A 13,150-nucleotide genomic window follows, 5' to 3' on the forward strand; every position below is an offset into this window, starting at 1 on the left:
GAAGGGTGAGGCAGGCTATACGGATTGTCGGAATCAAAGGATGGACGGCGGCGGTCTGGGTCAGGGAAAGGAAGAAGGCGGGCGTCGGGGGTGCAGACGAGGTGACTGGCAATTCTTCCCGGGCGGATCGGGATCTGTCACACGGAGCGGACGGCGTTAGCGGGGGGGCCGGACGAGACCAACAACAACTCGGCTCAGGTCGTTGAGGCGGGGATGCTAGTTGGCGAAGAGAAGCGGTGTCTGGTGCGGATTGAGACGGAGCAGCGCAGAGCCGTCTGTATCGCGCGGGTAAGGGAGGGGGGAATGTGGGATACGTAATAAAATGGAATGAAAGCTGTGGGAGCTATGGGTGTGAGTGAGTGAGTGAGTGAGTGAGTGAGTGAGTGAGTGAGCGTGTGAGTGAGTGAGCGTGAGTGAGTGTTGTATGACGGGAGGTGTGTGGCGAGGATGATTGGCAGTTGAGTTGCAGTAGCTGAGCCGCGGCCGGGTGGGAGGGGGATTGGAGGGGGAAAGAAGCAGAGGGGGTTAGGTACGTACCTGTACTTCGGCTCTACCCCATCGTTCGATCGTCTGGCCAGAACGGGCAGCAGCGAAGTCAGCCAGCCCCAAGTGGGAAGCGTTCTTTCTGCTGTGTCCTCCGTTCTTGCTCCTTTCCTATTTGGGGCTTGCCCACCTCCCCACATGTATGGTAAGGTACTACATAGTAGTAGTATGCACGGATAGCTGGGTACATGATACAGGCAAGGTACGTACACGTAACGTGGACTGCCTGGCGGTATGTAGCTTTTTCTTTCTTTCCCTCTGAACGGTAGTTGATTGATTGCCTTACTGCGTATCCGTACCTGCTCTCGGAGAAGCTGCGTTCCTGGAGTGGGAAGGCACAAATTGATTGAGAAGTGGATCCGTATATGGGGCTGACGCGGGAATCCAGACCAATCAAATACAATAAACGATAAACTCGGACCCCCCCCCCCGCCTGGACTGGCGGCCACATGTGTATCTATCACGCACGTGGCCTTCCTTCGACATATTTGCACTGTGAATGAGCCGTATTTGTATCTACACCAATACACGTCATCCTCCCTTATTCACAGTATATAATCTGTCGGATCGCACGGCGTCTCCCTTGGCATTGACCAGTGGGTGGGGGTACGTATCCGTCTCATCCGTTATACCTAGTTCAATCATCTTACTCTGCCATCACGAATTCATAATCATATGGAGACGGTACGGTACGCCTGATTGGAGTAATTGGGCGGACGTAACTCTTCCGTTACCAAGCCCGTCAGACCCCTTGATCCTTCTAAACACTTTTAATAGGCAACCCTACTACTACGTAATACAAGAGCATTTCGACTCGAGACGCAACACAAGTTCGGATGCCACATGACGACCTCTCTCTTTCTTCCCTTATCTCTTCCTGAACAACGACGGCAGAGAAAAAAAGTTGTCGTCTCCTGTCCGCATCGAAGCCCCATGACAGTATAACAGCACGTGTCTCCGGCAACACGTTTCTCTTTATGCAGCAAAACTCAAGGCATGTGCTAGTTAATTAGATTTTCATGACACCACATCTACGCGTCTATCAACCCCGCCCTCCCATGAGATATACAGCACCAGGTTTTAAATGTTCTAAACCAAGGTTTCTAGCACCAGCACGCTAGCCAAACGTACGATATACCAGAACGCCAGCCCCCACTCTAGAAAAAAATTCTACTGGGATTCTTGGGGTTAGACGACATAGACTATTTATATGATTCTTCCATGATTTATAGACCCCGTGTACAGAACATTTTGGGATCAATAGCCCGTTTTGGCAAGTGGTATATGTATGGGGTTTTCGTTGCCCTTTTCAAACAAATCGCCTCAGGGTTAGGGTCAAAAGCGAATCTCGAATTGACCCCGAGTTACACATTGCTATATCAAATGTAGTTGGCGTAAAGGTCCTGCTCGCTGGCAGGTTGCACAAAACTTCCCCAGCTTCAACTCGCCAAGCAACTCTGTCACCGTACTTGTTATCCAATCGCTATGCACTCTCACGGCCTCCTAGTCAGTTCCGTGACTTTGCTTCTCCGCACTAGACCCCCGCTGGCGATTCAATTCGTTGACTCACTCATGCAGTAATGCCTGTGGCACCCGACACCGGCGGCCCCAGGCCCGTTGCCTCCCCTAGCCGGTGGTGAACGTGACGTTAGTGCCGGGCTTGGTGTTGACTGTCAATGAACTGGTTTGAACGACCTGTCAGCTTCTGATCGACGACAAGCCAGACCTCCTTCGGCCTGGCCCTTTCACCCTAACCGCTATCGCCCACTCACAAGATATCGGGTCGGGAGTAGCTCCCCACTGGGTCAAAATCGAGCTGCAGGCGCCCCCGGCGCTGTTAGCCAAGAGAAACTACGCGGCGACGATCGTGCGGGCGCGGCCTTACCCTTGATTCCGTGATGTCCGCCATCCTGAGGTCGGCATAGATGATTGTCTCCTTATCCCACACCGGCTCCGCGAGAAACGTCCCCAGCGGGCCCACGATACACGAGCCGCCGTGGTTGACCACGTCGTCCAGCTCCCACTGGCCTCCGTCCGGTCGCCGGTCGGGGTCTTCGGCCGTGAACGGCGGATAGTCGGACGGGAAGTCCGAGACCCTGCACACCGAGTTAACCGACACGACAAAGCAACGTCCCTCTTTCGCAATGTGCTGCATCGACGCCACCCAAGTCTGCAGATCGTCCGCGTGGGGCGCCACATAAATCCTGTCGAACGGAGTCAGCTCACATGTCTGCGGGCAGCTGCCACGGCTTGCTTCCCCGACAAGTCGAGACAAAACGAAACCAAAGAAAAAACCAAACTCACTCGATGCCTTGTTGGTACAGCGCCATGCGGGCGGCTGGCATGTAATTCTCCCAACTGCTCTTGGCGTCAGCGTTGTGCTACCCTCCGGCGGGTCAGGTCGAACCAACCAGATCAGACTCCCGACCTTCCCGATGTCCGTCTGTGATACCTGAAGGCCGTCACCGGAACCTCTTCCCCACACGAGGCGTTCTGCGGCCGTTGGGATCAGCTTGCAAGTGGTCAGTTTCTGGCAGCCACTCGACGTCATTGGTCGCATTACCTTACGATGCTTGTACACCATCTTGCCCTCTCGGTCGAGGAGCAGGGCCGTGCAGTACAGCGTGCCGCCTTCTTTCTCAATGATTCCGACCTGCAGCAGGACGTTGTTCGCCCTGGCTATCTCGCAGAGCCTGTCGAAAGCGGGCGAGGGTACCTCGACGGCCGAGTCCAAGTACTTGGCGAACCATTTACGCCCTGTGAAAAGGGTTAGCTCCACATTCCGCAACAATGGTGTCCTGACGAGTCACCTCTTGGCTCCCGTGCGCCAATCGTAATGTCAAAGGCATATCTCCATGGGTATGCAGACAAGAAAGCTTCACTGTTTCATCTTTAGTAGTAACACCGAGACGGCGGTGGTGGCGCGGACTTACGGAAACACTACGAGGTCCGCACCGGCCGCCGCAGCTTCCTCTGTCAGCTTGCCCAGTTTCTGCAGGCTCTTCTCCAAGTCGAAGGAAACGGGGGCCGCTTGCACGGCGGCGACTTTGACGATCGGACGAGTAGATTCCATTGTGGTAATGTTTGTAGGTGATGATCAAAACCCAGACGGCCCAGCTCATTCACAAACAGTCGGGGCCTTTTATAAGGTGCTCCTTACCAGGGGACTGCGGAATGAGTCACGAACAAAATTCTCTGCCGCATGTATTATTATCGTCGCATGTGTTATTATCGACGAGTTGGTTTGAGAATCCTTCCGCTTTGGCCCGGTAGGATTCTGGATGCGGGATGCTCCGGCGAGCATGACATCCCGATTCTCGCCGTCCAAATCTTCGGGGGTCGTGACTCATATCCCGCACCGGACGCCTTTCAAAGCCCGATGATAACATGCCCGGAGGGGGCACCTCCTCCGGCGATCCATTCATCAGACGATGATAGGGATGTGTGATCCGATGGAGCAGACCTGTCTTGGGCCATCGTTTCACAGTGACTGAACAGCAGGGTCATGTTGCGAGGATGTCTTAACTGGTGGGGTCCCTTAGTTGCCAACGACGCACCCTGTCCGTCTAAGCCGTTGCCGTTGCATTGTTCAACTCCATTCCTGTTCCCAAGTGGGAAAAAGATGCCTGCATATTTATAGGTTAGCCAACATGCAATAGTAGCCTAGACATGCATAAGCTAAGCACTTAACCCCTCTCAAGTAGCAGCATTCCGCTAGTATATGTACATAGCCTATATAGCTTGGACTACATAGTCTAAACTGTCAATCTACCATTTAACTATATATATACCTTCTACTGTAAGAAGCAACACAGCAGGCTCGTCCATCCTAAAAGAGAAAATACGTGAACAGAATTGAAGGCCAACGCGAATCTAAGGAAGTGCCTAGGCGAGAGTGTCTCACACATGCAGAAGGTGGCTGCTGAAAATCATCAGATGCAAGCCTTCTGAAGAAAGAGGTATACCAGATCAATACTGGGTTGGGTAAGTCGATCCGGTACCGGAATGCATTGAAACGGACCTCGGATGATTTTGCTAGAGCCCCCGGAATCCGAAAGAGCTCCTAGATCGGTTCTCTCTATCATAGAAAAGCTACGTCAGTTACACGACCAAGCCGGCACAGTATCCTTGCCCCAGTCTCGAAAACACAGCTGCTCAGCCAGTCTTCCCACAGCCTTAGTCGGCGCGTTATAACCACACTCCCTCTCTATCTCTCTCTCTCGGCTCTCAGCTTGATAGTCATCATGGAAACGGTTCTTTGTACGTTGCTCTTCATGCTAAGCAAGCCGCCACCCTCTCTGACGTATCCTCACCCCAGTGCTCGATTCTGATCCAAACCCGTTCAATTTCTACGCTCGCCTCATTCACAGCCAGCGTTTCGCTTCAATTCCCTCCCTTCCACTGGATTCAGGGGAAGTGCTCCACGACTGTCCCGTCGCCTACAAAACATGGGGAAAGCTTAATGAGCGAGGCGACAACGTCCTGGTCATATGCCACGCCCTGACGGGAAGCAGCGATGTCGGCGACTGGTGGAACCCTCTCATAGGACCTGGGAAGGCATTAGATCCCCCGTATTTCTTCATCTTCTGCGGGAACGTGTTCGGCTCCCCGTACGGGAGCGCATCGCCGCTGACCGTCAACCCCGACACCGGTCGACGGTATGCGAGCGAGTTCCCCCAGACGACCGTCAGGGACGATGTCAGGGCCCACAAGATGGTCCTCGACGCCCTCGGCGTCAAGTCAGTTGCCGCCGTCGTTGGCGGCTCCATGGGCGGCATGACCACCCTCGAGTGGCCGCTCTGCACGCCCCCCGGATTCGTCCGCAACATCGTTCCCATCGCCACCGCCGCCGATCACTCTGCTTGGGGGATCTCGTGGGCCGAGACCCAGCGCCAGTGCATCTTCTTCGACCCCAAGTTTGACGACGGCTACTACGATCCTACGCCCGAGGGCCAGCCGTCGGCGGGGCTTTCCGCCGCCCGGATGATTGCCATGCTGACGTACCGGTCCTGCACGAGCTTCGACAGCCGCTTCGGGAGGAAACCGCCCCTTGCCCCGTCCAAACATCCCGACCACCCTCTGGACCTACCTCGGACAGATATAGCGCCACCGGGGACACGGGAGGGCTGTCCCGAAACTCCAACTTCACAGCGAACCCGGGGTCCGTCCTTCTCGGTACAGAGGTACCTGCACTACCAAGGGGAGAAGTTCCTCAAGCGGTTCGATGCTAACTGCTACCTGCACATCACCGCCAAGATGGACAGCCACGACGTCGCGTACGGCCGCACGCAGAGGTGCGGCGACGACGGTCTCGCCGAAGTCCTGCCCAGCATGCCCGCGGGAGCGCTGGTCATTGGCGTCGAGACCGACGCGCTATTCCTGCCAGAGCAACAACAGCGCCTCGCCGCCCACCTTCCCGGGGCATCGCTGTCTGTGCTAAAGTCTTCGGACGGACACGACGGTTTCCTGCTCGAGTTCGAGCAGCTCAACACCCTGATCCAGCCCCATTTGCGCTCCAGACTGTCGGATATATACGCCGCGGCATGCGGCTCAGCAGACTCCGCAAGTCTTGATACGAAGGCAGGAGTGAACGAGAGCCTAACGGGAGAGCTCGAGAGCTGGTAACGTACGGCTGACTATCCAAGTTCGCTTCACCGGAGCTGGAAGGACTTGGCACGGTCACGGAGATGCCGGAGGACTGGTGTTGGCGTTATGTTAATGGGTGGCATTAGCTTTCGAGTTTTTTTTATGAACCAGTCTCGCCTGCGTCTAACTCCTTCACATTGACGACGAGGGAGGATTGACATCGATATTTTCATTTCACGGCCTTCATTTCTACATATGTGTGTGTGGGGTATACGCCTCTCCTATTATCCCTCCTTCAATCGCTGGGAGGACCAACGTGTGTCTAGTTTCGCAGCGTACTAGACTTGCTTCCAAATCAGAGTGAGACATCTTTTCCCCGACTAGACACAACAACGCTCTCGTTGAGTCAAGTGCACGACTGCCACTTGCCGCCTGCTACTCTAATCTAACTAGGTTGGCTGCCAACTATGTGCTGAATCAGTATCTCAACCCCTGCCACGTACCTATGATCGGAGCAAGAGATACCCTCCCTAGGAGCTTGTGTTTCGCCGCGGTGTTGCGAAAAGCTTCTAGTTATGTTTGGCTCTTCCCATTGGCAACTTAACATCACATCAATCGTACTGGCTCTGCAGACTAGATGAATAGGAACCCAAACTGCAGCCTTCTATGCTCGAGAGGTGGATCAAACCAGCGAATGGGACGATTGTGTCCGAACCTTCTTTTGCCCTCCACCGTTGATTTTGTAGAGATAATCCGGTTTGGGAATTAATATGTAAAGAACTACCCCAGACGTTCGCATCTGTCAACGCGAAAAGAAAAAAACGCAAGAAGAAGAAACCACGCCATCGTTGATGAACTGGCACTGCAGCTGCACGACCTCAATGTCCCCTTCGCGCTAACGTGCAAACCTTCTCAGGGAGTATTCCCACCACACACTTCATTGGCGTGACGTCGGGCATGAAACCTCCAGTATGAAACAGAATTGGGGTTTCCTATCATATCCTCTGTCCGGAGCGGTCCCCGAGCCGAGGGGGGAGAGAAGGGGGGGTTGGCCCGTTCTTGACAAGGAGATGTGTGGTATAAACGTGTTGCGGTTCAAACCCCGAGGCATCCGGGATTTGGCCCACGACCATGGGGGCCCATTCACCGACGAGACAGCTCCATCAAGGCGTCGAGTAAATAGAATAAGAAAAAAAAGCCGCATCGTCAGTGACAGCCGCCGCAACCGGATCCTAAGATGGGATCTTTAGACGAGTGAGGAAGAGGGCCACCGACTCTACCAAAAAGGCCGCTAACCGAACTAGATAGGTGATCGCGACGTTACCTCACATCCAAGACGCTGGGATACCATAGACTTCGAGCCCCCCCTACCTCCCCTCGCTGACGGCCGTGGCTCATTGTACGTTGGAAGAAAACCCTGTTTACCTCGTTCTCGCAAGTTTGAGAAGAAAACGATATATGGGGCCCTGGCGAATCAAGCTGTTGCGCGCCCATCGAAACCAAAGGGCCAACGGTCCGCATATAGGAACACCACCACCACCAGTGCCCTCCCACGTCTGACTGCCGTCTGCCCGTCCGTCGTGCCACATCCCACCATGCTTGGCGCCAATGACAGCAGCAGGCCGTGGCTCGTACAGAAGTACGGTGGTACGAGTCTGGGGAAGCTCCTCGACTCCATCTGCAGCAACATCATCCCGTCGCACCGGCGGGACCACAACCTCGTCATCGTGTGCTCGGCCCTCTCCGGCTCCACAAAGGCGGGCGGCGCGACGAGCCTCCTGCTGGAGTGTATAGCCCACGCCGAGGCCGGCGTCCCCGCGCAGGCCCAGCTGAACCGGGCCGTCGACGCCGTGCGGGACAACCACGTGCGGCTGCTCGAGAAGCACCTCGTCAACCCCAACGGCACGCTTAGCGACCTGTGCCACGACATATTCGACATCACGCGGGACGTCATCTTCAGGGAATGTGAGAGCCTCCGCGGGTTCCTGCTCGCCGCGCAGATCGTCGGGGAGCTGTCGCCCCGGGCGCGGGACCGCATCATCTCGCTCGGCGAGAGGCTGGCGTGTAGGGTCGTGTCGGCCCTGCTCAACAGCAAGGACGTCCCTGCCGAGCCGGTGATTCTCGACGACGTCGTCGAGGCGGCCTTCGGCGGCAGCGCCGCCGACCAGAAGGCGGCGTTTGACGGCCTCGGCCCGTGCTTCTACCACCTCGTCGCCGACGAGATCGCCAAGCGGGTGCGCGCCTGCGGCGACAGCGTTCCCGTCATCGCGGGCTTCTTCGGCCTCATGCCGGGCTCGCTGCTCCAGGGCGTCGGCCGCGGATATTCGGACCTCTGCGCCGCCATGTGCGCGGTCGGCATCAAGGCCGCCGAGCTGCAGATCTGGAAGGAGGTAGACGGTATCTTCACGGCGGACCCGCGCAAGGTCCCCTCGGCGCGGCTGCTGCCGACAGTGACCCCCGAGGAGGCGACGGAGCTGACGTACTACGGCAGCGAGGTCATCCACCCGCTGACCATGGACCAGATCCGCTGCGCGGGCATCCCGCTGCGGCTCAAGAACGTCTTCGACCCGGCGGGGACGGGGACCGTCGTCTACCCGACGTGGACGCCGTCTCCGCCCCTCACGCCGCCGATGGCGACGACGGAGGCCAAGGGGGTCGACGTCAAGCCGTCGCTCCCCGCGATTGACTTCATGGTGGGCAACGGATACCACGGCGCGCAGAAGGAGCGGCGGCGGCCGACGGCCATCACGGCCAAAGACGACATCTTGCTGGTCAATGTGGCGGCCAACAGGAACACCAAGTCGCAGGGGTTCCTCGTCAGCGTGTTTGAACGGCTCGAGGAGGCACGGATCCAGACGGACCTCGTGACGACGAGCGAGCGCAATGTGAGCCTCGCGTTCCAACATGTCGAGGATGGCTCGTGTCGATACCAGAGGTTGAGAACCGAGCTGGAGAAGTTCGGAGAGGTGAGACACATGCGATGGTTCCCTGGTCCGGCACGATTCAATATCAGGCCATGTGAGCTGACATTCGAAAAGGTCATCATCACGGAGAACGTGTCGATCGTGACGGTAGTCGGGCATAATATGCGGAACATGGTTGGCATATTGGCGGAGATCACGAGTGCACTGGCCTCGGCCAAGATCAACATCTTCATGGTGAGCCAGGGAGCGAGCGAGATCAGCGTATCGTAAGTGAGCACCCTTTCCCCCGTTCAATGTTGTTTCATGACCTTAGGGGGAGAACATCGGTCACCTAACAGGATGGACAGGCTCATCGTCCGCGCCGAGGACGCGGTCCTCGCGCTCAACGTGATCCACAGCAAGGTCCTTCGCATCCCGACGCACTGGGAGCAGGAGAACAACCTCATCAAAGGTGCGCAGGCTCGCTACGGCGACGCCGGACCCCGAACCCCCCTAGCGAGACGCGCATGTCCGCTGCCGCTTACATATACTCCCAGGTCCATGGCTTTACTGATGCAGCGCCGGACTGGCCGTACAGCGCACCATGTAGACGAATTGTGCATTCTGGACGACGAGGCTCACGGATATGTTGAGAGGTGGATGAAGATGAGGCGGCAGGCCTGACGGAAATTCGGGGCAGCGTGCACTCAGGGATTTTGTATGGGAGAAGCAATATACAAGAGCATCGTATCCAAGGTGTAATACGCATCACTAGTCATGTGTATCTAGGCCCATAAGTCAGCTCTTATAATAGGAAATAGGATATGTATACAGGATCAGCAATGGGATCTATACATAAAGACTAGATAGAAAAGTTATGGTCAGAATGTTGACTAGACTCTGCGTTCTAAGAGCACTTATTACACTCATACCAAGCGTAAACAATACTAAGTAGGCCAAAGAATATGTTTCTATAATCAAGCTTCTAGCTATAAAGCTTGGTTGTCATATCAACAGGTGTACTCTGTCCACTACTCTATGTGCCAGTTCGGTCTCCACGTACATTGGCTCTCCCTTTGTATGACCAGGGGCCGAGTATCCAGTCTGATCCTATCATCCCATGCGTACTGCATCACTGGGTATCGTACGGTCAGGTGGTATTGATTTTCTAACACATGATGATATTTCCCCCGTGCTGTTTATTGTGGTACTGGATAAATATTGGAGTCACAGAGTCTGAGTAGAGATAGATGGGGGGTTGACCTCCTTAGAAGGAGATCAAATCATTACGATTAATTATTATCGTAGCGCAGAGCATATAGAACGGTAGCCACGAGTGACACAGTCAAAGTGCTACAAGAACATGATATCCAAAAACCAGGCAATAACAGTACTTTTGACTGCTTCCACCCTTGTAACTCCCAGACACCAAGTAGCATTTGCTTCTCAGACAGCATATGATATCTCTTCCGTCTTCCACCGCTGTTGTAACCAAGGGTATGTGTATTCAATAAGAGGGTATGTGTATTCAATGAGCCGAAGTGGATGGCCTCCAGGACGCCAGAGACGAAATATCCCGATGTTGATGCTGGGTGGCTCTCCAGTTAGATACAGTTTGATGATAGCCGCTGTATGCTTGTGTATCGTATGTGTGGGTGTTGTATGTCGGGGCGTTGTATGTCGGGGCGTTGTATGTCGGGGCGTTGTATATCGGGGTGCTGGTTGCCTGACTGATAGTCGCCTGACTACTCGGTGTCTCGGCGGCGAGCCAAGAAAAGGCAGGGAAGTAAGGGTTCGTAACCACGCTTCCCGAAGGCAGTGGCTGAGCTTGGTCCTCCCCCTTGCGCCACTTGTGGTCCATCTCCCACATCTTGTAGTCCCTCAGCCTCTTAGGCGTACGAGGGTTGAAGAGGTCGATAAAGTGAGACGTGAGCTTCAGCGACTTGAGCGACGCCTGCTCGATGATGGAGTCCGCACCAGGGCCGCTCCCGCGGTGAGGACGCAGCGCCGCGAGTTGGACCATGTGGGCCTGACGGCTGTTGACGTACGATTGCTTCTCGAGCCGCTGGCTGCCTTCGATCAGACGAAGTGGTTCAACTTCGGGATGAACGGCGGGCTCGATGGGTGTGTAATGCAGCCAGTGCTTCCACTTGTGGTCGAACGCCTCGTCGATGCTTCTTGTGCCGAAGGAGGTGATCAGGAACACCTCGACGAGTCCCTCGGGAGATGGGTTATTGGACATGATGACTACCGGGTGGTTATATGCACCATTTTCGAGAACAGGCTCGAGCAGGTTGCTTGGGATGCTGTTACGGGATGGAAGCCACATGATCTTCCCGGACAGACTGTTATTGATTCGCCGAGCTGCCATCGCGGCAGAGGTCGTCATCATCTCGTTGTCCATGGCTTCTCGACCTGAGATTTAGGATGAGAGTTAAGATGAGAGTGGAGGTTGAATGGAGAGGAGAATGGAGAGGAGAATTGGGAGGAGGATTGGGGGGAGAATTGAGAGGAGAATTGAGAGGAGAATTGAGAGGAGAATTGAGAGGAGAATTGAGAGGAGAATTGAGAGGAGAATTGAGAAGAGGAAGAGGATGGTGTAGGCGACTGAGGATAGTATAGTTCGGTGACAGTGATACGAGTGAGGGTGATGATGATCGACAGAAGACGACGACAACAGCGTGAGCAAGCTTGCTTGAGTAGAAAGAAAGTAGAAAGAAGAGAAGAAAAATGATCCTGGGGGGACCGGGAAGATTTATGTAGGGGAGCAGGTATTAAGTTTTTTGTTGCCAAAGACTTCAATTATTTTGGTTGACCCATTCTTGATAAAATATACCATCACGGTCCCGGTCTGTCTCACGGTCCCGGTCTGCCAACGCTCAGAGCCGTGGTACAGATGTAAAGCTCAAGTTGCCTTGCTGGATTGTGGGCCGCGGCCAGGGCGGCCATTCGACGATGCCATAAACTGTACTTATGTTCGTTGAGCCATGAGTCAGATAAACATAACACCACAGTCTCGGTCTGCCTCATGGTCCCGGTCTGTTGACGCTCAGAGCCACAGTCCAGTTGTAAAGCTAAAGTTGCCTGGCTGCATCGCGAGGCGAGGCCCAGGGCGGCCATTCGACCCTGCGTAGGCATATGGCTCAAAACCCACATTGTGGTACCCAGAAGGGGGGAAACGCCCTGCTAGACCGGGCCAAAAGTGTAGGGTGTCTTTCCTGAATGACAACGGCGTTTTGAGGGGGGAAGTCAAGATCTAACACGTCGCCCGTGAAGATGTGTATACCTCGGAGGATGTCTCAGGTGAACGTCATCCATATCAGCGCTTCACGGAGCTGTGATTATTGTGCGGCGTGCCAAAAAGACTTTCCGCCCAGCTCTCGACAGACGTCGTCTGTTGAGGGATTGGTAGCTCCAACCCTCTTAGTACACGCAAAATCACGAAAGAAAAGCAGAAGAAGCCCAGGCCTAGACTATAGAATGATCTTGCGATTGTTTGAAACCATTGTGATCCCATCCCTCACACTATCAGTTGCGTTCGGCAGAGAGAGAGAGTGGGAGAAGGGCGGTGGGAAGGGGAGGGGGGGGAGACAAAAAGAGGGGCTTAATTTGAGTTTAAGCATAAAGTCAATCATGACTGACAGACTGCCATCAGGATCTGGGTATGGACGTAGGCTTCAACAACTCTCACTCAAAAGGTTGTTACCTGCGAGAGGCTTGAAGATGTTTGGTACTAGCTAGGTTACCACGAACTTAGGGGAGGGGGGGCAGGATGCCTTGCTCCAGGCATGACCACCACAATTATTCATCGAAAATGGTTTCTTAACCCAAAAGATGTCGAAAACTAGTAAACCCCTCTTACAAGGTCAATATAATACAGGGGGAGAGAGAAAGAAAAAGGCCCCGTGGCACACGTGCGCCAGACTCCCCGATGGACATAGGGTAGGGCTGACTGCGAAGAATAACCTTAGTTTTTAACTCGCATAATAGCCGACCCCGGTCCCACGGTACTGGGTCCGCGACCAAGATAGGATTCCTCGCTGGGGCTACTAGTTCTATAACTTTCTCGACAGTTTGATAAGCTTATGTCTACCGCCAGGAATAACTTCAACTAGCCG

At 54.7% G+C, this 13,150-nt stretch overlaps 4 protein-coding genes across 4 annotated transcripts; 2 read left to right on the forward strand and 2 right to left on the reverse strand.

Annotated features, from left to right (window-relative positions):
• Positions 1–2,169: 2,169 nt before the first annotated feature.
• GLRG_11054 (carbon-nitrogen hydrolase) lies at positions 2,170–3,616 on the reverse strand (the record flags this gene model as incomplete). Its single annotated transcript, XM_008101692.1, has 8 exons — positions 2,170–2,224; positions 2,316–2,359; positions 2,429–2,747; positions 2,848–2,901; positions 2,955–3,055; positions 3,107–3,300; positions 3,354–3,424; positions 3,477–3,616. 8 exons carry the CDS (start codon positions 3,614–3,616, stop codon positions 2,170–2,172), a joined length of 978 nt encoding a protein of 325 aa, XP_008099883.1.
• Positions 3,617–4,787: 1,171 nt separating this feature from the next.
• GLRG_11055 (homoserine O-acetyltransferase) lies at positions 4,788–6,168 on the forward strand (the record flags this gene model as incomplete). The annotated part of the gene is made up of 2 exons (XM_008101693.1): positions 4,788–4,803; positions 4,862–6,168. The coding sequence occupies 2 exons, from the start codon at positions 4,788–4,790 to the stop codon at positions 6,166–6,168; spliced, it is 1,323 nt and encodes a 440-aa protein (XP_008099884.1).
• A 1,556-nt stretch (positions 6,169–7,724) lies between these two features.
• Positions 7,725–9,716, forward strand: GLRG_11056 (aspartate kinase; the record flags this gene model as incomplete). The annotated part of the gene is made up of 3 exons (XM_008101694.1): positions 7,725–9,095; positions 9,168–9,319; positions 9,401–9,716. The coding sequence occupies 3 exons, from the start codon at positions 7,725–7,727 to the stop codon at positions 9,714–9,716; spliced, it is 1,839 nt and encodes a 612-aa protein (XP_008099885.1).
• An 844-nt stretch (positions 9,717–10,560) lies between these two features.
• On the reverse strand, positions 10,561–11,436 carry GLRG_11057 (uncharacterized protein; the record flags this gene model as incomplete). Its single annotated transcript, XM_008101695.1, has 1 exon — positions 10,561–11,436. One exon carries the CDS (start codon positions 11,434–11,436, stop codon positions 10,561–10,563), a length of 876 nt encoding a protein of 291 aa, XP_008099886.1.
• Between the last annotated feature and the right edge of the window lie 1,714 nt (positions 11,437–13,150).

This window comes from Colletotrichum graminicola, assembly GCF_000149035.1.
Source record: "Colletotrichum graminicola M1.001 genomic scaffold supercont1.72, whole genome shotgun sequence".
Taxonomy (NCBI): Eukaryota; Fungi; Ascomycota; class Sordariomycetes; order Glomerellales; family Glomerellaceae; genus Colletotrichum; species Colletotrichum graminicola.